This window comes from Oncorhynchus mykiss, chromosome 31 (assembly GCF_013265735.2).
Source record: "Oncorhynchus mykiss isolate Arlee chromosome 31, USDA_OmykA_1.1, whole genome shotgun sequence".
In the NCBI taxonomy this organism is placed as follows: domain Eukaryota; kingdom Metazoa; phylum Chordata; class Actinopteri; order Salmoniformes; family Salmonidae; genus Oncorhynchus; species Oncorhynchus mykiss.
The window spans coordinates 42,763,626-42,788,910 of NC_050571.1; the positions used below are offsets into that span (position 1 = coordinate 42,763,626).

General features: G+C 43.1%; 1 protein-coding gene across 7 annotated transcripts in view; it reads right to left on the minus strand.

Annotated features, from left to right (window-relative positions):
* LOC110505192 (protein diaphanous homolog 2) overlaps positions 1-25,285 on the minus strand; it is a 648,044-nt gene that overhangs the window by 423,722 nt on the left and 199,037 nt on the right. For 5 of the 7 annotated variants that reach the window (XM_021584239.2, XM_036969763.1, XM_021584240.2 and 2 more), the window contains 5 exons: positions 23,642-23,760; positions 22,518-22,582; positions 21,231-21,335; positions 16,091-16,159; positions 7,771-8,130 (listed from right to left, as the gene is read on the minus strand). In XM_021584239.2, coding sequence (XP_021439914.2) covers positions 7,771-8,130; positions 16,091-16,159; positions 21,231-21,335; positions 22,518-22,582; positions 23,642-23,760 — 718 coding nt within the window. The remainder of the gene's footprint in view (positions 1-7,770; positions 8,131-16,090; positions 16,160-21,230; positions 21,336-22,517; positions 22,583-23,641; positions 23,761-25,285) is intronic. The other 2 variants (XM_021584242.2, XM_021584241.2) reach the window with 1 other exon arrangement.

A 25,285-nucleotide genomic window follows, 5' to 3' on the forward strand; every position in this document is an offset into this window, starting at 1 on the left:
TGAACACACGTGGGCTCAGATGGACAGGTAGATTCCGACAGGACAGGACAAGGTTGCAGCAAACACGATGATAGTCTGGTTCAGGCATGAGACACACAAACAAGAATCCGACAAAGACAGGAGCAGAAACAGAGAGAGATATAGGGACCTAATCAGAGGGAAAAAGGGAACAGGTGGGAAAAGGGGTGAATGAGGTAGTCAGAGAAGACAAGGAACAGCTGGGGGAAAGAGGGACAGAAACGGTAACCTAGTACGACCAGCAGAGGGAGACAGGGTGAAAGGAAAGGACAGAAAGACACAACATGACAATACATGACACCGGAGCTCAATTCCGTGTCTTATAGCAAAGGATCTGAATACTTATGTCAATAAGGTATTTCTGTATTTTGTTTTTAATAAATATGCAAAAATGTCCCAAAAACGTTTTTCACTTTGTCATTTTGTGGTATTGTGTGTAGATTGGTGAGATTTTTTTATAATCCATTTTAGAATAAGGTTGCAATGTAACAAAATTTGAAAAAAGTCAAGGGGTCTGAATACTTTCCCGAAGGCACTGTATATAAACCCTGGATTGCTGATGCAATGTATTGGCCATTGAGAGATGTTGAAGCCACTGGTCATCCATATTTGCACTCCCCAGTAGGAGCGGTCCTCCATAAGTATGAATGGAATTCTACAGCATTTTAATTAAATGTTTCAAGGACAAAATTACATGTACTTAAGTATTGTTTTGTTGCCAGGACAGTAACATTAGTAAATTGAAAAGGATGGAAAATGGAAAATGTTTTAATATATTGTTTCATTTTTTATTTGTATGTTTAGACCGCATAATATAATTTAAAATGTATGCATTAAGGTATCAGTAATAGAATACATGTGTCAAAAATGAATGTAGACAATATAAATGCATTTCTATAGCTTGCAAAATATGTTTAATAATGGAAGAGTACCAAGATGGCTGTGGTGGCTTCAATACAGCGCCCCCTGTCAGTCACCCAGGGTTAATACATATTATTGGTAGAGTGGCATATATGAGTTCATGAAGCACCCTCCCAAAATGGATTAATTCCAAGATAGACTGGGAGGATGTTCCCATTAAGTGTAGGAAAGTGTTGTTAAGCGGCTCCAGTACAGTAGTTCACTAAAAGTGAGGGTATAAGGTTGTGGAGGTTGGGGACTTCTCCACAGCATCCACACTGCTGCTGCAAACTGCCGGACTTTACAGTAAATGTGCTGCTGTTCCCCAGTGGTAAGGTTTTCTAACCATAGGAGATAAAACATTACGGTGTCGCTGCTTGAACATTTTAAAATCCTAACTTTATTGATGTTGGCTGCTTTTACTATTCGGAGCTGGTGTTTTTTTCCCCTGCTGTTTTAAGAGACATCTCCTGTGCATGAATTTAAAAAGCAAGAGGCGGACACAAACACTCACTCTCCATCCTAAGCTCTCTGTTTCGTTCTACCTCTCTCTCCACTCCCTACAATCTCTATACAATCTCCTTCAGTTCTTCTGCTCGTTCTCCAACATTTAATTACAGTGAGGTTGTACCTGCCTGCTATTCAACCAGTTGAAAGATAAGGCCTTCACCTACAGTTGAAGTAGGAAGTTTACATACATTTAGGTTGGAGTCATTAAAACTCGTTTTTCAACCACTCCACAAATGTCTTGTTAACAAACTGTAGTTTTGGCAAGTCGGTTAGGACATATACTTTTCCCATGACACAATTAGTTTTTCCAACAATTGTTTACATACAGATTATTTCAATTATAATTCACTGTATCACAATTCCAGTGGGTCAGACGTTTACATACACTAAGTTGACTGTGCCTTTAAACAGCTCGTAAAATTCCAGAAAATAATGTCAGAAGCTTCTGATAGGCTAATTGACATCATTTGAGTCAATTGAAGGTGTACCTGTGGATGTATTTCAATGCCTACCTTCAATTTCAGTGCCTCTTTGCTTGACATCATGGGAAAAAACAAAAGAAATCAGCCAAGATGTCAGAAAGAAAATTGTTGACCTCCACAAGTCTGGTTCATCATTGGGAGCAATACCCAAACGCCTGAAGGTACCACATTCATCTGTACAAACAATAGTACGCAAGTAAAAACACCATGGGACCACGTAGCCATCATACCATTCAGGAACGAGACGTGTTCTGTGGGCATAACTTAAAAAGTGTGTGTGAGCAAGGAGGCCTACAAACCTGACTCAGTTACACCAGCTCTGTCGGGGGGGGGGGGGGGGGGGGGGGGGGCTTGAGGAAGGCTACCCAAAACATTTGTTGTTCTTTTTTATTTCACCTTTATTTAACCAGGTAGGCTAGTTGAGAACAAGTTCTCATTTACAACTGCGACCTGGCCAAGAATAGAGCAAAGCAGTTCGAAACATACAACAAGACAGTTACACATGGAATAAACAAACATACAGTCAATAACACAGTAGAAAAAAAATATATATATACAGTTTGTGCAAATGAGGAAAGATAAGGGGGGGTAAAGGCAATAAATAGGCCATGGTGGTGAAGTAATTACAATATATCAATTAAACACTGGGGTAATGGATGTGCAGAAGATAAATGTGCAAGTAGAGATACTGGGGTGCAAAGGAGCAAGATAAATAAGTAAAAACAGCATGCGGATGAGGTAGTTGGATGGGCTATATTACAGAAGGGCTATGTACAGGTGTAGTGATATGTGAGCTGCTCTGACAGCTGGTGCTTAAAGCTAGTGAGGGAGATATGAGTCTCCAGCTTCAGTTATTTTTGCAGTTCTTTCCAGTCATTGGTAGGATAGAACTGGAAGGAAAGGCGGCCAAAGCAGGAATTGGCTTTGGGGGTGAAAAGTGAGAAATACCTGCTGGTACGGTTGGGTGCTGCTATGGTGACCAGTGAGCTGAGAAAAGGCAGGGCTTTACTTAGTAGAGACTTGTAGATGACCTGGAGCCAGTGGGTTTGGTGACGAGTATGAAGCGAGGGCCAGCCAACAAGAGCGTACAGGTCGCAATCGTGGGTAGTATATGGGGCTTTGGTGACAAAACAGATGGCACTGTGATAGACTGCATCCAATTTGTTGAGTAGAGTGTTGGAGGCTATTTTGTAAATGACATCGCCGAAGTCGAGGATCGGTAGGATGGTCAGTTTTACGAGGGTATGTATTGGCAGCATGAGTAAAGGATGCTTTGTTGCGAAATAGGAAGCCGATTCTAGATTTCATTTTGGATTGGAGATGCTTAATGTGAGTCTGGAAGGAGAGTTTACAGTCTAACTAGACACCTGGATATGTGTAGTTGTCCACATATTCTAAGTCAGAACTGTCCAGAGTAGTGATACTGGCCGGCGGGCAGGTGCGGGCAGCGATCGGTTGAAGAGCATGCAACTTGGAGTTTAAAGACCTTAGAAAGGCAGGGTAGGATATATATAGGTCTGTAGCAGTTTGGGTCTAGAATGTCTCCCCTTTTGAAGAGAGGGATGATCGCGGCAGCTTTCCAATCTTTGGGAATCTCAGACGATACGAAAGAGAGGTTGAACAGGCTAGTAATAGGGGTTGCAACAATTTCGGCAGATCAATTTAGAAAGAGAGGGTCCAGATTGTCTAGCCCGGCTGATTTGTAGGGGTCCAGATTTTGCAGCTCTTTCAGAATATCAGCTATCTGGATTTGGGTGAAGGAGAAATGGGGGAGGCTTGGCGAGTTGCTGCGGGGGGTGCCGGGCAGTTGACCGGGGTAGGGGTAGCCAGGTGGAAAGCATGGCCAGCCGTAGAAAAATGATTATTGAAATTCTCAGTTATAGTGGATTTATCAGGGGTGACAGTGTTTCCTAGCCTCAGTGTAGTGGGTAGCTGGGAGGAGGTGCTTTTATTCTCCATGGACTTTACAGTGTCCCAGAACTTTGAATTTGTGCTACAGGATGCAAATTTCTGTTTTAAAAAGCTAGCCTTAGCTTTCCTAACTGCCTGTGTATATTGGTTCCTAACTTCCCTGAAAAGTTGCACATCACGGGGGCTATTCGATGCTAATGCAGTACGCCACGGGATGTTTTTGTGCTGGTCAAGGGCAGTCAGGTCTGGAGTGAACCAAGGGCTATATCTGTTCTTGGATCAACATTTTTTGAATGGAGCATGCTTATTTAAGATGGTGAGGAAGGCACGTTTAGAGAATAACCAGGCATCCTCTACTGACGGGATGAGGTCAATATCATGCCATAATACCCGGGCGAGGTTGATTAGAAAAGCCTGCTCGCTGAAGTGTTTTAGGGAGCGTTTGACAGTGATGAGGTGTGGTCGTTTGACCGCAGACCCATTATGGATGCAGGCAATGAGGCAGTGATCGCTGAGATCTAGGTTGAAAACAGCAGAGGTGTATTTGGAGTGCATGTTGTTTAGGATGATATCTATGAGGGTGCCCGTGTTTATGGATTTGTGGTTGTACCTGGTAGGTTCATTGATAATTTGTGTGACATTGAGGGCATCAAGCTTAGATTGTAGGATGGCCGGGGTGTTAAAAGCATGTCCCAGTTTAGGTCACCTAGCAGCGCGAGCTCTGGAGATAGATGGGGGGCAATCAATTCACAAATGGTGTCCAGGGAACAGCTGGGGGCAGAGGGTGGTCTGTAGCAAGCGGCAACGGTGAGAGACTTTTTAAAAGTAGAAGCTCTAATTGTTTCGGTACAGACCTAGATAATAAGACAGATCTCTGCAGGCTATCTCTGCAGTAGATTGCAACTCCACCCCCTTTGGCAGTTCTATCTTGGCGGGAAATGTTATAGTTAAGGATGGACATTTCAGGGTTTTTGGTGGTCTTCCTAAGCCAGGATGCAGACATGGCTAAGACATCCAGGTTGGTAGTGTGCTAAAGCAGTGAATAAAACAAACTTAGGGAGGAGGCTTCTAATGTTAACATGCATGAAACCAAGGCTTTTACGGTTACAGAAGTCAACAAATGAGAGCACCTGTGGAATAGGAGAGGAGCTAGGCACTGCAGGCCCTGGATTAACCTCTACATCACCAGAGGAACAGAGGAGGAGTAGGATAAGGGTACGGCTAAAGGCTATAAGAACTGGTCGTCTAGTACATTACGAACTGAGAGTAAAAGGAGCAGGTTTCTGGGTGCGATAGAATGGATTCAAGGCATAATGTACAGACAAAGGTATGTAGGATGTGAGTACATTGGAGGTAAACCTAGGCATTGAGTGATGATGAGAGAGATATTGTCTCTAGAGACATTTAAACCAGGTGATGTCATCGCATATGTGGGAGGTGGAACTAAATGGTTGGTTGAGCAGGGCTCGAGGCTCTACAGTGAAATAAAACAATAATCACTAACCAGAACAGTAATGGACAAGGCATACTGACATTAGGGAGAGGCATGCGTAGCCGAGTGATCATAAGGGTACAGTGAATGGTTGGGCTGGCTGGAGACACGGAGATTCTGACAGCTAACAGGCCAGGGCTAGCAAGCTATCAGAAGTGAAAAGGATCTATTCAGTTTGACCCAAGTTAAACAATTTAAAGGCAATGCTACCAAATACTAATTGAGTGTATGTAAACTTCTGACCCACTGGGAATGTGAAATAAATAATTATCTCTACTATTATTCTAACATTTCACATTCTTAAAATAAAGTGGTCATCCTAACTGACCTAAGACAGGGAATTTTTACAAGGATTAAATGTCAGGAATTGTGAAAAACTGGGTTTAAATGTATTTGGCTAAGGTGTATGTAAACTCCCGACTTCAACTGTATAAACATCAAGTTACCAATAAATGTGTTTTCATATGTAGCTACAGCCAAAGTATTGTTATGGGGCTTAAAAATAGAATCCATAGCTGTGAAACTACAACGTCCATTTGCAATATTACAACAAAGATGTTACTTCAAAAAACATGTTTCCCTTTGGACATCACTGCACATCACGACACATGTGATAAAACAGTAGAGTGTGTACAATAATTTACCATGATGCAAGATCCTCCTCTGCCCCATTTCAAATAACAAATGCACCTGGGGCGACCAGTGGCGCTGTTTGAATGATGGCAAACTTTTCAGTCCTTCGTTTCTCCAATTTCTTTTTAAAGCCTGTAAATGTGTGTATTCATATAGCTACAGTACACTAGTGGTTATGGGGCGGTTATAGGAAAGGGGGGCATGACGACAATATTCTAGGTCCCTCCTTCTGCTGTTTCTTTTTAAAGCTCAGGCCACAGTAGTGCTTGGCACCTCCATGGCTCCATCTGCTCCGAACAGAGAAGACAGATGACTCTGGTACCACTTAATAGACACAAGAGACACAGATTGCTTTTCCTCAGGTGGCTCTGAATGCCTTTGAGTGCTATCTAGCCATTTCATTTGCATCTCCAAACCCTAGCGCCTGCGGAGGCAAGGTTAATGCAGACGCACATTCAGTCGTTGCCGTGCCGGGACAGAGACGGATGTGCCAAAGTGGTGCACTCATGAATGCACACACACAATGTGCACACACACAGACACACAAACACATAGGAATACACAAATAAAGACAAATACACAGACAATGACACACACACACACACACACACACACAGTGATGATAATGAGATGCAATTGGCTCACTTGTTGTCTCTCTAACTGTATCCACAAAGGAGTTCCCATCCCGGGCAGCTGTATAATGTTATAAATAATATGACCCATCACCAGGCCTGCATGGGTCTAGGCACGGCTGTGGAATTTGCATATGAGGTGTAGAAGTGGTGACATAAACCTGCGTCTTCAACACATTTCGGATGCTGCTGTAATCAATCTTTACCATTTCCATTGCGTGGTTTCCTGTTACATTGCAATCCTTGCTATCACTCGTATTCTGAGGCAAATTGTAAAAAAGTTACAAAATAGTTGCAGAAACTGGTTGATGCTGTTGCTGGATAATTTACTGAATCTTGTTTTTTTGTTTTTTTAAATATATGTTTTCTAAAAGTGAAATGACCATAAAATTTGAAAAACTTAATGTCTCTTATAAGATGTGCATCCTTGCTATACAACTATAATGCGATTCAGTGTGATTTCAACAGCAATCTGCAGTCAAAGGGAGAATTTTATTTTTTTCCTTTTGTCTGTTAAAAAGCATGGTCACACACCACTTACATTAATGCTGGTTGCAACTCCGAGATTCCTTAGGGCAATGGATAAATTAACTCAGAGGAGGATAAAGCCCAAATGAAGAGAATGATCCCCATTGATATTGTATTCAAATTTGTCGGAATGTTACAAAACACATTGTCTTTATTCAATGCTAAGAGTGTGTGTGAATGCAAGGACACTCGAGCAGCAGAAATTGTTTGAGCGAGGATCTCTTTGAATGGGTGCCGAGTGCAGAGCAGCGTGCCCTGTGGCTGAACGCTTGCATGAATAGACCGAGGGTAGTGTTGAATAGAGCGCACTCTCTCGATTTGTACCTACAGCAACATCTGAAAGGCCTGTTTTCTGTGCACGATGCTTATATTCAGAACTGTATACAGTGATTTAACAAACACAAATCCAACACGTTCATGATTTACACATCATAAGACGGGACTCGATGTCTCTGTGGAAAATCAGTACATGTCTATAATGGTACAATACTAAAGAGTGGATTTGTTTTATTCATTTCCGGACTCAATGTACACATAATGGAAGAGAGTAGATGATGATAGTCAGGATCAATTAGACAGAGCTTATTGTGTGTGTGTGTGTGTGTGTGTGTGTGTGTGTGTGTGCGCGTACAAGCGTGCGCGTGTTGGGGAGGTGTTACTGTACCTTGGACCAGTTGACCCTCTTCATGACGGCCTCAGGCTTGTAGGTCTTCTTGGCCTCCAGTCCATAAGGCAGCTTGATGACAGGCATGGCCATCATAGGAGGCGGAGGGATGCCCGGCGCCCCGGGGATGGGCGGAGGAGGTGGGGGTCCACATCCAGGGGGAGGGGGTGGCCCTCCTCCTGGAGGTGGCGGGGGTGGGGGTGGAGGGGGCATGCTGGCCATGCCAGGAGGAGGCGGAGGTGGAGGGGGAGGGCAGCCGCCTGGTGGGGGCGGAGGCGGGGGAGGGGGTGGAGGTGCCAACCCCCCCGGCAGAGGTGAAGGTGGGACTCCTGTCCCAGCCGCCGTTGGTCCGGCCGTGATCTGAAAAGACGGGAAAGCAATGTTAGAGACGGGACACAACATTCCCGTCATCCCAGCACTCATAGCCCGGGGACCTGGAGGCCAGAGCTTTTACCACCATTACATGGATTACACTAGTCCGGCTAATGCACCTGGGTGATGGGTGAGGATGGAGGTAGGAGTATTTAGGGGGGAAAGGGATGGGCATTATCGTACTCACTTCAATTACAGATGATTGCCTTGATCCTGTGTGCATGTGTGTTTGTGCTTCTTTGCACTTGCGCACGTGTGTGTGTATATTTGTGAAGAGAGTTGATAAAAGCATGTTTGAGGACTATCGTCCAAGTGCTATCGTCCCTTGCAATGAGCACTATCAGCCAGCCAGAGGCCAGCACCTCACACTGGAGAAAGTGGGTCGCTCAGCTCCCTAAGACTACCAGACACATTAAATACAGTGGGGCAAAAAAGTATTTAGTCAGCCAACAATTGTGCAAGTTCTCCCACTTAAAAAGATGAGGGGCCTGTAATTTTCATCACAGGTACACTTCAACTATGACAAACAAAATGAGAAAAAAAAATCCAGAAAATCACATTGTAGGATTTTTTATGAATTTATTTTCAAATTATGGTCGAAAATAAGTATTTGGTCACCTACAAACAAGCAAGATTTCTGGCTCTCACAGACCTGTAACTTCTCCTTATTAATACCTGTTTGAACTTGTTATCAGTATAAAATACACCTATCCACAACCTCAAACAGTCACACTCCAAACTCCACTATGGCCAAGACCAAAGAGCTGTAAAAGGACACCAGAAACAAAATTGTAGACCTGCACCAGGCTGGGAAGACTGCATCTGCAAAAGGTAAGCAGCTTGGTTTTTAAGAAATCAACTGTGGGAGCAATTATTAGGAAATGGAAGACATACAAGACCACTGATAATCTCCCTCGATCTGGGGCTCCACGCAAGATCTCAACCTGTGGGGTCAAAACGATCACAAGAACGGTGAGCAAAAATCCCAGAACCACACGGGGGGACCTAGTGAATGACCTGCAGAGAGCTGGGACCAAAGTAACAAAGCCTACCATCAGTAACACACTACGCAGCCAGGGACTCAAATCATGCAGTGCCAGAAGTGTCCCCTTGCTTAAGCCAGTACATGTCCAGGCCCGTCTGAAGTTTGTTAGAGAGCATTTGGATGATCCAGAAGAAGATTGGGAGAATGTCATATGGTCAGATGAAACCAAAATATAACTTTTTGGTAAAAACTCAACTCGTCGTGTTTGGAGGACAAAGAATGCTGAGTTGCATCAAAAGAACACCATACCTACTGTGAAGCATGGGGGTGGAAACATCATGCTTTGGGGCTGTTTTTCTGCAAAGGGACCAGGACGACTGATCCGTGTAAAGGAAAGAATGAATGGGGCCATGTATCGTGATATTTTGAGTGAAAACCTCCTTCCATCTGCAAGGGCATTGAAGATGAAACGTGGCTGGGTCTTTCAGCATGACAATGATCCCAAACACACCGCCCGGGCAACGAAGGAGTGGCTTTGTAAGAAGCATTTCAAGGTCCTGGAGTGGCCTAGCCAGTCTCCAGATCTCAACCCCATAGAAAATATTTGGAGGGAGTTGAAAGTCCGTCTTGCCCAGCAACAGCCCCAAAACATCACTGCTCTAGAGGAGATCTACATGGAGGAATGGGCCAAAATACCAGCAACAGTGTGTGAAAACCTTGTGAAGACTTACAGAAAACGTTTGACCTCTGTTATATACCCTTTGTTGGCAATGACAAAGTTTTGAGATAAACTTTCGTTATTGACCAAATACTTATTTTCCACCATAATTTGCAAATAAATGCATTAAAAATCATACAATGTGATTTTCTGGATTTTTTTCCCTCATTTTGTCTGTCATAGTTGAAGTGTACCCTATGATGAAAATTACAGGCCTCTCTCATCTTTTTAAGTGGGAGAACTTGCACAATTGGTGGCTGACTAAATACTTTTTTGCCCCACTGTATGTAGATACATAAACAAGAACCTAATGAGCTGTAGGTAAATGTTGCAGGGAGGTATGTCACCTTTCCCATTAGAAGTCTGTAAAGCTCTAATACATGCTGAGTACGCTGGTGGCGACATGCGTGTGGATGGTGCACAGTGAGTGTGCAATATCTGTACAGTACAGAGTGTGAGAGTGTGAGAGTTTCAGTGTGTGTGTGATGTGTGTTTAAAGCACCCCATAGCCCACAGAGGATGCCCTTACATGGGCAGGATACAGACAATAAAGGGCAGATGTGTGAAAAGGCTGTACTTTGGCTGACACATGTTCTACAGGGGACGCTGCCAGTAATTAGTAGTGGGCCGCAAAAAGCCATTATAAACTGGGCGGTTCGAACCCTGAATGCTGATTGGCTGAAAGCAATGGTATACGGTCTGACAAAACATTTATGTTTACTGTCTAATTACGGTTGTAAACAGTTTAGCAATAAGGCACCTCAGGGGTTTGTGGTATATGGCCAATATAACACGGCTAAGGGCTGTATCCAGTGGCCATCGAGGCTGTATCCTCGTGCCTAAGAACAGCCCTTAGCCATGGTACAGTATATTGGCCATATACCGCATGCCTTATTTATTAAATACCCCCTTCAGAGGTCACCCTTAGAGTATATACAGTGCATTCGGAAAGAATTCAGACCACTTGACTTTTGTTACATTACAGCCTTATTCTAAAGTGGATAATTACATTTCAATTTGATTGTCAATCTACACACAATACCCCACAATGACACATTTTTAGAAATGTATAAAAATATCCCATTAACATAAGTATTCAGACTCTTTACTCAGTACTTTGTTGAAGAACCTTTGGCAGTGTTACAGCCTCAAGTATTCTTGGGTATGACGCTATAAGCTTGACTCTTTAGGGCATTATGACTCTTTATGTCATTAAGACTTAATGAATGCTACATTTCACCACTCAATAAGTGAAGTGTTACACAAAGCAGAAAAGGAAAAAGGAATGCCCATATTTATGGTGACCTCTGTGATTACTGTGTACTTAAGGAAAGATTATCAACCCTATTCTCACTCATTTCTTCACATGAGAGGAGCTCCGTGTCTATGTTCATGTTTTTAATTGAATCAGACGCCGTTATATCTGCATTTTGCTAATAGATTAAGTGTATTAAGAGAAATATAGCCACCTGAAATGGAGTTGTTAATGAAGATGCTAATGCTATGCTAACGGCATCTATTGCAGTGGGGTTCTGCGGCTAGACAATGTATTGTATCGAATCCTCACATACTTGAGCACTCCGTTCCCTATTGAGGCGTGTGTGTACACAGTGTATATGCAGCCGACATCTAACCATTGGGGGAGAACCCAGGGGATTGTCTGGCCACGGTTTAACTCCTAGATAAGAAACGCTGCCTCTGCCATCTTGAAGTCGACAAGATGGGTCTCACAAAGGAAGGCTATTAGGCGGTAGACAGGGGCAAAATTAAACCCATTACTGATAAGACAGAGACCAGCCAGCCCCTTGACAAGTCTGCCCGATCATAGTGCTTTACAGCATAAACATAATCATTGATAAAGGCGGTGGGGAGGGGGGCAATTAGACAGCCTATAGCGTAGATAGGATTTGACCTTTGGGATTTATTAGAAGACAACGGTCTTTCTTTCCAAAAGTTTGCCCCACAGCTTTTCCACAACGTCATTTCCAAAAACCAATTTTGCTACCCCCCCCCCACTCCGTCGATTATGTGGGTAATGTGGGACCAGTCTCATTTTTAAAGGTATTACAATTACAAAGTGTTTGATTACACAATGCCAGCAGTGGGTAGTTTATTAGGTAGGAAATTAAAAAGGTGTAGAGTGGTGAGGAGCGTTTGAAGCAGGCTGCCCCAACACCCATCGACACCCATATAGGTCTGTCAATCTCTGAGCCCGTCGTGGCCCATTTTCTCTTTTAAGATTAATACGAAAGAATGAAAGCAAATTAGCTGCTAAATGAGAGCACCGTCTTTTCTGCATTCAGGAGCCCTCTGAGCCTCCTAGCTCTGGCTGCTCCCGCTCACTTGTTTTCCCTCTCTCTCTCGTCCCGCCGTGCTCTGGGCCCTCCAGCTTCATCTACGGAATGCTAATCAACCCAGCGTTTGACAGCGCCTGAGGGATCCGCCGCCATCATCTCTCCGCTCTCCTCCGCCTTCTCCCACAGGTAAATCACTGGTGTACCATTCCTTTCCTACACCATAAAATCATATCATCAAGCATCTTCCAGAACCTTCTACCTAGCAACATAGCTTTGTTTGGGTTTTATTGGTTTCACTGAATAAAAATATAAAAGCAACATGCAACAAATTCAAAGTTACAGTTCATATAAGGAAACCAGTAAATTTAAATAAAATCATTAGGCTCTAATATATGGATTTCACATGACTGGGAATACAGATATGCATATGTTGGTCACAGATACTTAAAAAAAGGTAGGGCGTGGATCAGAAAACCAGTCAGTGTCTGGTGTGACCACCATTTGCCTCATGCAGTGCAACACATCTCCTTTGCATAGAGTTGATCAGGCTGTTGATTGTGCACTGTGGAATGTTATCCCACTCCTCTTCAATGGCTGTGTGAAGTTGCTGGATATTGTCGGGAACTTGAACACACGTCTATCCAGAGCACCCAAAACATGCTCAATGGTTGACGTCTGGTGGGTATGCAGGCCATGGAAGAACTGGGACATTTTTTAGCTTCCAGGAATTGTGTACAGATTGTGACATGGGTACATTATCATGCTAAAACATGAGATGATGGTGGCGGATCAATGGCATGACAATGGGCCTCAGGATCTCGTCACGGTATCTCTGTGCATTCAAATTGTGATTGATAAATTGCAATTAGGTTAGTTTTCCGTAGCTTATGCATGCCCATACCATAACCCCAATGCCACCATGGGGCACTCTGCTCACAACATTGACATCAGTAAACCGCTTGTCCACAATACCCTATACACGCTGTCTGCCATCTGCCCGGTAGTGTTGAAACCTGGGGTTCATCTGTTAAAACCTGTTAAGGATATGGCAGACATACGCCCCCTTTGGAGAGATTGGGTACCCCTAGTAAACTGGAAAAAAAATCTGTCAAAAATTGCTAATATATGCAAATAAATAAATTAAATAAATTATTATTGGATAGAAAACACTCTAAAGATTCTAAAACCGTTGGAATTATGTCTGTAAGTATAGCAGAACTCACAGGGCAGGCATTCTTCCAAACTAGTTTTTGTGGCCATGAAAGTTGGAGCAACTTTGACGTCATGGCCCCCACCCTTCCCAACCAGTTATGATTCTGGGGACACTTTCTATCTCTTCCGCTAGATGTCCTCTTTCATTAGAGCTTTGAATCGTTCAAATCCCGCAAGAATTGACCCTATGGGAGTGAAATTAGTGCGTGCCACGAGAGAATAGGCTGTGCGTATGGGCGCGAATTGGTCCCAGCCATTCCTTTGTTCCAGCACTCAGGAGAAGGGCAGACGATGGCCGATTGAATTGAAGTTTGTTTTGCGTGTCTAAAACATCATAAAGCTTGCTTCTGCACTTTGACCTGTTTAGTCGACATATAATATGTAATTTTGAAGTTTTGATGCGCAACTTTTCCGGACCAGAGGACGTTTTGGGTGCATTTCAGCTGATGTTATTAGCAGTAGCTAATACAAAGACGCAAGACTTGAAACCAAACGATGTATTGGGTAAGTATGAAGCCTTCCAGAACATTCTGAACGAAGACCATCGAAGGTAAGGGAATATTTATGCTTAAATCTGTGTTTCTGTTGACTCCAACATTACGTGGAAATGTAGCTTGGAACTGAGCGCTGTCTCAGCATATGGAATAGTTTGCGATTTCTGTAACGTTAAAAATAAATCTAACACAGCGGTTGCATAAAGAAGCAGTGTATCTTTCTAACTATATGTAGAACATGTATATTTAGTCAAAGTTTATGATGTCTATTTACGTTATCTTGCCGCGCTACATAGATTTCCTGCGGGCATTTTTGAGTAATTTCTGAAGGTGAACTCACTGTAAATGGACATTTATGGATATAAATGGCATATTATTGAAAAAAAAAAATATGTACTGTGTAATATGTCATATTACTGTCATCTGATGAAGATTTTCAAAAGGTTAGTGAGCGATTTATTTTTTAATCCTGCGTTTGTTGATTGCATGTTTTGGCTATTGAAATGAGCTGTGTCTGGTGGTGGTTTTACATATATATGTGCTATGTTTTCGCCGTAAAACATTTTAGAAATCTGACTTGCTGGCTAGATGAACAAGGTGTTTATCTTTCATTTGAGCTATTGGACTTGTTAATGTGTGGAGGTTAAATATTTTTAAGAATATTTTTGCGTTCCATGCGCCACCGTTTCAGCTGAACGTGGGAGGGTTGATCCCCAATTGGGAACCAGTATCGTAGACAGGTTAAGAGCACCCTTCTCCAGCGTGCCAGTGGCCATCGAAGGTGAGCATTTGCCCATTGAAGTTAGTAACGACGCCAAACTGCAGTCAGGTCAAGACCCTGGTCAGGATGACTAGAATGCAGATAAGCTTCCCTGAAACGGTTACTGACAGATTGTGCAGAAATTATTCAGTTGTTCAAACACACAGTTTCATCAGCTGTCAGGGTGGCTAGTCTCCGACGATCCCGCAGGTGAACAAGCCGGATGTGGAGGTCCTGGGCTTGCATGGTTACACGTGGTCTGCGGTTGTGAGCCGGTTGGATGTACTACCAAATTCTCTAAAACAATGTTGGAGGTGGCTTATGGTAGAGAAATTAACATTCAATTATCCGGCAACAGCTCTGGTGGCCATTCCTGAAGTCAGCATGCCAATTGTGCACATCTGTGGCATTGTGTTATGTGACAAAACTGCATATTTTAGAGTTGCCTTTTATTGTCCCCAGCACAAGGGGCACTTGTGTAATGATCATGCTGGTTAATCAGATTATTGATATGCCACAACTGTCAGGTTGATGGATTATCTTGGCAAAGGAGAAATGCTCACAAACAGGGACGTAACCAAATGTGTACACAACATTTCCGACAATTAAGCTTTTTGTGAGTATAGGATCTTTTATTTCACCTCATGAAACATGGGACCAACACTTTGCATGTTGCATTTATATTTTGTTCAGCATAAGAGGCTGTTTATAGACCAATGGTGCTGTTTTTAGGCTGGGTCTTGGCAGCTCCAGCCTGGTCACTGATCATGGCTAGATGTGAGTCAGAGAGAGCTGAGGAGGGGTGAGCAATGCCTCCTAATTGCTTCCTGGCGGCTATCCGTCTTGCTAGGCTCATCTGGGGCTCCGACTATTGTAGGAGAGTGGAGTGATATGAAATCTAATCCGTTCATTGAGGGATCCAAAGCTTCTAGAACTCGACGGGGGGGACGAGGTCGGACGGGTGGGTAATTAACTTGGACTATTATGCAATTAAACCTTCCCCCAATTTTGGCACTAATGAGCAAAGCATATATTCAATTATAAAGTGTTTACTGGGGAGAATTACATCACAACATTCAAATGTCCACATTTGATTATATTTTATGGAACACCTCAGTTGAGAGGTTTCAAGTGCATCTCCCAGATTCATATAATACAATTTTTTGATGCAAGAAATTATGCAAGAAAATTAAACCTCAGCGCAATCTCCAAACTTCCTTCTCCAATTACAGACCAAGAGTGTGGCCCTATTATCATATTCTGTGTTTTCAAAGTAAGAATATAATGTAGATCACTGCATAATTATCAAACATCAATCATATGTAAAGTTCAGAGCAAACATCATACTTGACTTGGAGGGTGAGTTGATTGAGTTTCTGGTTGAAGATTAGGTTTCTCAATGTCCAGGCAATACCGGTCAATCATGTTAATAACAGAAAGAAAAAGGGAAGGGAGGGACCCGGATGCAAAGGGATCACCCACCTGCACCTTGCTCACAGCTTCACTGATGAGTTTCTGAGCCTCTTTGAGCTTGTTTGTCTCGCTAGTTAACTGGACAGACGGCAAACACAGACACAAAGGACACACAGACACACGCACAGACACAGAGAGCAACAGAGGGACAGAGAGAGGGTGGTTAGCTAGACAGATAAAAGGAACAACAGTACTTTTGTTAACAGAGAACAGAGGCTAACATCAAACACAGAAAAAGCTCAAGCAGAGGGGTAAGTTATAGAGATATTCCCTGATACAGTTAAAACATGGTTATGATGAAATTAGTACTGTCTGTCTGTCTGTCTGTCTGTATGTCTGTCTGTCTGTACTACCTGTCAGATGGTATACCAAGTTCACATTTATTTAATATCCTCAAACAAGCAAATATTTTACAGCATTAAAATGTCACCATCCCATAAAGTTGTACTGGATATTAGATGAAAAAACCTAGTCATCTACAAAGCATAGATGAAACAGCCATTTATATGATAACACAGTGGTTGACAAGTATTTGTATCCTCAAAATCCATTCAATCCCTTTGGAACGCTATGTTGAAATATGTTCTAGCAAATCCCATTCACCACTTTTCCATCTCATTCAGTTAGGTTGGAGTCATTAAAACTAGTTTTTCAACCACTCCACAAAAGTATTGTTAAGAGACATATTATTTCACTTAATCACCATTCCAGTGGGTCAGAATAAAAATAAATCAGTCAAGACCTCAGATTCAAAAATGTTGGACCTCCACAAATCTGGTTCATCCTTTGGGAGCAATATCCAAATGTCTGAAGGTACCACGTTCATCTGTACAAACAATAGTACGCAAGAATAAACACCATGGGACCACGCAGCCATCATACCGCTCAGGAACGAGACGCGTTCTGTCTCCTAGAGATGAACGTATTTTGGTGCGAAAACTGCAAATCAATCCCAGAGAACAACAGCAAAGGACCTTGTGAAGATGTTGGAGGAAACAGGTACAAATGTATCTATATCCACAGAAAAACGGGTTCTATATCGATAGAAAGGCCACTCAGCAAGGAAGAAGCCACTGCTCCAAAACCGCCATAAAAAAAGCCACTCTACGGTTTGCAACTGCACATGGGGACAAAGATCGTACTTTTTGGAGAAATGCCCACTGGTCTGATGAAACAAAAATAGAACTGTTTGGCCATAATGACCATAGTTATGTTTGGAGGAAAAAGGGGGAAGCCTAAGAACACCATCCCAACCGTGAAGCATGGGGGTGGCAGCATCATGTTGTGGGGATGCTTTGCTGCAGGAGGGACTGGTGTACCTCACAAAATACATGGCATAAGTTATTAGTTAATTTAAAGGCTATGCTACCAAATACTAATTGAATCTATGTAAACTTCTGACCCACTGGGAATGTGATGAAAGACATAAAAGCTGAAATAAGTCACTCTCTACAATTATTCTGACATTTCACGTTCTTCAAATAAAGTGGTTATCCTAACTGACCTAAGAAAGGGAATTTTTACTAGGATTAAATGTCAGGAATTGTGGAAAAACTGAGTTCAAATGTATTTGGCTATGGTGTATGTAAACTTCCAACTTCAACTGTGTGTGTGTGTGTGTGTGTATTTTATCCCGAAGACTCTGTGTTAGAAATGTGCCAAATGTGCCAAAAGTCACATTCTAACATCTTAACAACAGCCGTTGAGTAGATGGTACATACTCAACCGTGTAGTGAAACATATTTATATGGAGTTGTTCTTACAGAGTTCGCCTTTACTGTGCACTGAGGAGTATTAAATATTTAACATGTATAATGGAAAAGGAGATAGAAACTTCCATAAAGGAGACCGAATAAGGACTTCCATTTCTTGAACTTGGTCATAAAGTGCAAAATTTAAGGTGAATAGGGAACTTTTATTTTATACACCATCCTTAACTATGGACCATGGAGAGTTCAAGGCCATAGACAATCTCTATTTTAAAGACCATATCCCCTGAGGAATGTGGATGGCATACAGTGTCTTAACAAAACATGAACTTTAACAGTTCAAGCCTAGCTTAGACTTCAGCTGCGATGGATGGAATTTAAGTACATTACACTAGTACAGTACACAAAACACTCATGTACAGAGGAGCTATATTTTAAAGACCATATCCCAAGGGAAAGTGGATGGCATGTCGTGTCTTAACAAAAGACAAAGTTAAACCTCACAAGCATAGCTTAGACTCTTCAGCTATGATTGATGTAGCTTAAGTACATTACACGAGTACAATATAGTACACAATACACATGTATTAAACATAAGGTATTGAAAGAATTTACAAAAACATATGTTTTAAGATGTAATAGCCAGAGAAACAGCTGGTAGACTGGCAGAGCCAGAGAGTAGTCTGCTACGCCTTCCAACCTTTTCCTAACCATGCTGGTTCATCTACATGACCGCCAGGTTGTGTAAGCCCAATAATAGCACGACACAGGTAGGTCCAAGGTACCTACCACACCTCTAAATGATTTCTCTCACCCTTATCCAATTCTACAAACACCTCCCCCGCTCTCTCTGAGCAGAGGTGGGTTCGTACGGGTTGGAAGGTGGATTAATTCCATTTGTTGTGTTTTCATTCCATTTTGTCAATGTTTACAGGCCATTCCTGTGCTCGATCGGATCGCGGGGGATAATCAAACAGACATCAAAAGGGGTCTGCTTGTTGCAATGTGAAAGTTCCCTGAGACAGACTCTCATTAAATGTGTCGGTTCACAGACAAGGTGAAGTCGTAGGGGCTAGGAGATAGAGTGAGACGCGTGTGCTTTTATTTCCATGAAGAGCTCTGTCGACGAGATGTGAACAGCGTTCCAACTTCATTCATATTCAATAAAATGGCAGATGCACCACCACAGCAGCTTTGATGAAGAATCTGAGTGTAGTGTGTCTTTGCATGGATTTAGAGGTGCATCGCTCCGGAAGATAATGGCTTTGTACAACACCGTGTCAGAGGTGGATTAGGTTGCATAATACAAAGGCTTTAGTCCTTCGGCTGTTGCAGTTTCAACCCTTTTAAACAGGTCGACTATAAACTAAGTTTTCAAAGGAAGAAAAAGGCCTGTATGTCTAGTCTTTGTGTAGGCTACATCATCAAGAAGGACACACTTTATAATTTAAATAATTGTCTTATTAAAATGGGAGTATCTTGCTAGCGCCTACATTTTCCTTTTCAATTGTGCTGCATTGCAAGATTTCCACACCGCAACCAAAGTTTTGCTGTGATTACAAAATGTGTACCTCCTGATAACGTGTTGTGAGATAAACAAAATAATGTGTCAGGAAGCCGTGGACATATTGAGAGCTATGACACATGTACTATGCCTGAAGAGATCAAATTAACGACGTGTGTCTGTTCTTAGCAAGAGCTTCCCTACTGAGCAATCTCCTACCTCCTACTCAAAAGGCACGGGTCTCTCTCTTTCTGTCCCTCTACGTGCCTCCAGTGCAATAGGAGAAACCCTTCGGAAAAACGACCTTATGAAACACATTTAATAAAGGAACCAATTTGACCATGAGCGCATTCCTGCCATGCAGTGTGTGACAACATACATGTTAACATCGCCCCCCTTTTTAGACCGTGCCAACACACCCACGGGATGTTACTTGAAGAACGTGTAGCCATATTCATGGGAGCTCTCACTGAGCGCATTAGATGTTTCCCTGCTGAGGCAGATGTCTGTTGATGTGCAAAGCTCCAGCAGCACCGAGGCATTTGAAGGAGCGTTCACAGACGGCAGGAAGAGAAGGAGCTGACTCTCGGGGGCTTCACTCTGCTACACTACCTGTTAATGCACCACAAACAGACTGGCTTCAAAAGACTGGGGGCCTGTTAGGGGGTGGGGTTGGGGGGGGAAAAGCCTAGAAAAAGAGTACATAAAAAGCAGCACTCAGGGAAAGCAGGTAAGCAGAGTCTGACGCTGCCTGATGCAGAGAGAGAGCAGGAGAAAGAGAAAGATAGAGAGGAAGATAGAAAGGCAGTGATAAAGAGCAAAGAAAAAGAAGGGATGATAGAAAGTGATGAGAGGGGGAGGAGGTGCGGAGGAGCCCCAGCCACCGTGGCGGCCTCATGAATATGTGCAGGAGGCGGGTGGGCAGTCGTTGGGGCGCTGAGCGAATGATGAACGAGTTTGGCCGAGAGAGCAGGTAACGAGTGTCGACATGGCACTCAGGCAGATGAAGTGGGGGAGTGAGGACTGCACACAAATGAAGTGCAATCGGGGGAAGAAAGAAAAGGAACTTAGCCTTGGCCTGGCCAGGAAGAAGGCCAAGCCGCGCGCTGCACCTAAATGAGAATAAATGGTCGTTGAGGCTGCCAGGGATCTTAATGATAGCGACTTGTCTTTGGGAAAAGTCCCGGCGATGCGTGACAGGGCTAAATGTGCAGGTGCGGAAAAGCGATGGGATGGGGGAGCGTGGACATTTGCAACTGCAACAGAATTTAGTTTGGAGAAAAACAATCTCGGATACTGGATGCCATGCCATCTTTCAGCATTGGTTTATATTAAATCCGGTAAGCAGGGAAGTAAACTGCCCTTTCGTCTCAAGGCAGCACTGAAGTGTTTAAAATTGGGTTAAGGAGGAAATAGCAGTAATTTTCTATGCTCAGGTTTGAGGGGTTTTGTTTGGAAGAGACAGGGATGCCAAGGCCAGAGAATAAATGCAATCCATCTCTTTGATGATACAATTGCATGGAACAGGCTCCCATGGAGCAATTCACCCAATATCGAATGCAAGATTTTAAAAAGGAGATTGACCCTTTATTGAATCAAACACTCCCACATGGCTGAAAAATACCCACTTAGAAGGAGTCTCGCATCCGTGATTGGGGTAGAAAGGTTTCAATTTGACCAAATTAGTAAAAGTAATTTTCCTCACAACCGGATTAACTTGGACCATCATGCTTTGGAGAAACAACTAAATGCCTTCTTTCATATGATGTGATCAATGTTAGATGCTAGCCCCAATCTTGGTTTAGTGTTTCCATTATTTCCCATTCTCTTGTCAATACTGGGTTTGTACAAAACCTCTATGGAGAGCATGTGGCTTCAGACTGCAGTTTGGGGTTGTGGGTGTGCATGCCCCCCCCCTCTCCTCTGTTGTCATTACCTGGGTCTTCAGGTTGCAGATCTGCCCTTCCAGCTCTTTGATTTTCTCCTCCTTCTTCTGGGACTCGGCCTGGGCATCCTGCCGAGCGCTGAACTCCTCATCGAACTGCAACAATTCAACACAGCACAAACACACACAGACACACACACTCTCTGGTTAGGGCCAGGGTGTCTCAAGAGAACGGCCTACTGCGGGGCATGTCAACACACACAAAAAAACACAGCCTCGCATGCACTTGTCCCCCATCTCTATTCATAGGCCTCTGGTGGCCCTCTACCCCGTCGTCTTCTGTCTGTGTTTTGGGTCTGGCTTTCATGTGTTGGTGATGGACCTAACCTTTGTGGGAAAGTAACCAGTGTCAGGACAATGTTCTCTCTGTCACCACAGGAGCGGTCACTGCTCGCATTCCAGGACGCCTCAGATGTACACAAATGTATGCACTCACTACTGTAAGTCACTCTGGATAAGAGCATCTGCTAAACAAATGAATTGTCCCCCACCACACAGAGGCAGGGATGATGTGGGGAGTGGAGGCATCTGCTGGCTGGTGATACTTGACCAAGCCTTTAGAGAGGAGTACCTTGAGTACCAAACTCTACCCTGCCTTTAATCAGACATAATGGTCTGAGTCACAACACTTCTGGAGGATTCTGTTGGATGGACCAATGACTCACACAGTGTCAACTGATTAAATGTACTGTCTATCATTACATTGGAATAAAGTACATTTGTCCTTCCTTTGAAGATGAATGTGGACGCTTAATAAAGTACTGCAACCCAGTTCTAAAGTATTTAAAAGCATCAGAAGGTATGCTATCACATTGGGCTGAGTGGATGAGAGGAGACTCCATTCTTCCCTAAACACTGTAGCTTTTATTCTAAAACGTAACTCATAAAACACATCTCAGAGAGTTTGCTGAACCGTTTCCTCTCCGGTGTGTCTTTGATGCACAAAATGACCTAAAGTAATAAGTTAATACATGAGAAAACTGGTTATTTGAAGGCCCCTATTGCACCTATTGCAATGACATGTCCATAAAGGGTTCTGAACAGTATCTGTACATATCGTAACTCGCACCCCGTCGCGGACACAAACACGTTTATATGTTGGAGCATCGGAATTGATCCTTGCAAAACTGAGACAGATCATGTACTTCTGTTGCCAGCTATTGATCAGGGCCCAGAAATCAATAGCTTGTCTGGGAGCTCTAGGTGGAAAAACGTTTCTGATGGGAGTGTGGTGGTGGCATACCAATGGCATTGAGAGGTTGATGCATTATACTTCACCTTCTTGGAGAACTCAGCAGCCTTCAGATCGCTCTCATCCACTTTGGCTTTATCCACGCACTGATCTGTAAGACAAAAGGGGCCGACAGCAGTGACGACAGTAAGCAACCATGAAGTGACTCTGATTCTCTCAATTATACTGTACATTGTTAACATCCGATTTAAGACTCCAAATCAAACGTAAAGTGAATATTACAACGGCGAGAGAGAGAGAGAGAGAGAAAGAGAAAGGAAATAGAGGTAATGAGTGAAGAACCTGTCATCTCCTTCTTTTCCACATATCCCCCCTGGGAATTTGTATTCTGTTCGGCAGGTTTGCTGACCTTCATTTAAAAAAACCAAGCCCCGAAACATTTGTTTTCAACTCATTAAAGCACAGCGATAGAAAAAAAGTTAGAAAATCTAACATTAATATGTTTTTCATGGATGGGCTTGGAAACTTTTAATGAGCCTTTGTTGGCAAGTCACAGAACTGTTAGTGACAATAACAAAAAAAAAGAAAGGAGATCTCAGTTATTTCATGATATTGTCTCTATTTGAAGACAATGAATGATTGCATATCTAATTTAGGGCAAACAGACATGGTTTCCTCTATGATTCCTGGAAAGCTGCTGATGAATGTCTTCAGCAGAGTGAAAACCTTGTGAAATCTCCATGAGCTTATGATGAGACATGATGTGCCACAGTCACACCTAACAGATAATGTATTATGTATGCATAATCAGACTACCTTATCTTATATATGTCAAGCAGCTGCAGGTGTTTCTGGGTAGGCTCTCGGGGGGGGGGAGATAATAATAGAATGGCAACGGAATATAGCGACATCCCCCACCGTGTCCGCGGAAAAATATGTCAGAGGATGATTTAGACAGACTTGAAGACAAAATGTAATTTATACTGAATCAACAAGACTAGCATAAAAAAAACAGATAGTGATTTAAACTCTAATTTTCTTTCTGTCTGTACAATATGTAGGTGAGGGCGACCTAGGAGGCAAAAGCAGAAACCAACAAAAAACGATTTAAAATGTGTTCATAATGACATAAGTGTATAATGGTTACCTACTTGGGTGCAAATTCACCCTTCTTAATGTCAGAGGAAGCACAGAGATCTGGCAGACTTACCGATGAGGTGGGTGAAGTCTACATCCAATCTCTCCCTGTATCCGAAGTCTGGGTCCATCCCACTGCGATGGAGGACCACCTGTGAGACACATTCCTCTATCACCTTGTAGTACTGGGGCCTGAGAGAGCAGGGAGCCAAGCACAACACAGTTAGCATACACACCAAGAACAGGAGAATGACAAACTTACACAGCCCTAATTCTCCACAAATTATCCCCTTAGTCAACCTAGAGGTCACAGAATGCCAGATCGAAAAGGTTTCACAGTTGAAAAAAAACATTAAATCAAATTTGATCACTTGCTTTTGCGCAGATCTTGAAATCACTAAATTAATCTCGGTGGTGTGGAACTCGGAGAGGTTTGGCTCGCGTCCATTCAAGGTGACAAACGGGGAGTGCGGCCAACCGTCACGATGCCCGCTCGCCTAATTTGCAATCATCTTTGCCAATTAAGGGCGCTCATAAACCAAAAATGCTAATCTAATCAGTGTAATGTGTCTAATTAAAGGCACAATGGCATGGAAAACATGTCTGCGTGTTTTGGGAGGGTGACATAGCGAGGGGGTATCGTCAGCCGGGGCTCATGTTCACACCACACAGGTTGGCGTGTGACCTTTCCCCAGTTATATTATCAACTTTAATTGCGAGTGACATTTAGCAAATACAATGTCAACTTAAGCTGAGCCCCGTAGTGGCAAATAATTAGGTTCCAAGCATGACCTTGAATGGTGCCAGCAGAAATGCAATTTTCCCACCAGAAATGTCTCATCTCCTCTCCCCCCGAGCACACGGAGACTGCATTTTAATGATTAGGGATCGTTTCCGAGGAACTATCGCCCGGCTCAAAAATCCACACTCGAGGTACATGGATAATTTATCACTTGCTCCCGGTCAATGCTAGTTAAATCCGGGATTCACAAAATGAATGTGGATCTTTCCAGGTTACGAGAAGTTGTTGCCAGTCATAGCACACTTACTTTATGATGCCTATGCCAACTTATTTGATTAGGATTACTTCCTCAGGGCAGTATGGAACTGCATGGAAAGCAATGATCGGTGTGAAACAAAAAATATGTGAATGTAGAAGTATAACCTACACTTCAGATAGTTGTAACTTCATTGGACAACTATCTGGAGTTTGCTTAATTAAAGTGATGTTGACTGAGTGACAGCCGGTGAACTACTGTTTAAACACTGTTTAAAAAACATGTGCATAGACTATATGGGGAAGTTTCTCAGATAAATTAAGCCTAGTCCTGGACTAAAAAGCAGTGTCAATGGAGAACTGGAACCGCTCATATACGCACACACAGAGACAGAGAGAGTCATTTTGTACTGTGGCTATGTGAGAAGCCTCATAATCACACTGTGGGTGAAGGAGGTTAGGCACAGCTGCCAGCCGGTCCTCATGTACCCTAATATGTTTTCCTCCCACACAGAAAGATCTGAGGGACGCCTATATTAGGAGTGCCAGCAATCTGTGGACGGCAGATTTGCTGTGCTCTAATTTCCTCTTGGCTTCTGTCGTCGGACGCAATGCTTCTCACTGATACTCAGGGTGAGTGGTGGGGAGGCTCAGAGGGCTGATATCATAACATGGCTATGATGCAGATAAGAAAATCAAAGCTTGTTTCAAAGTCCTGCT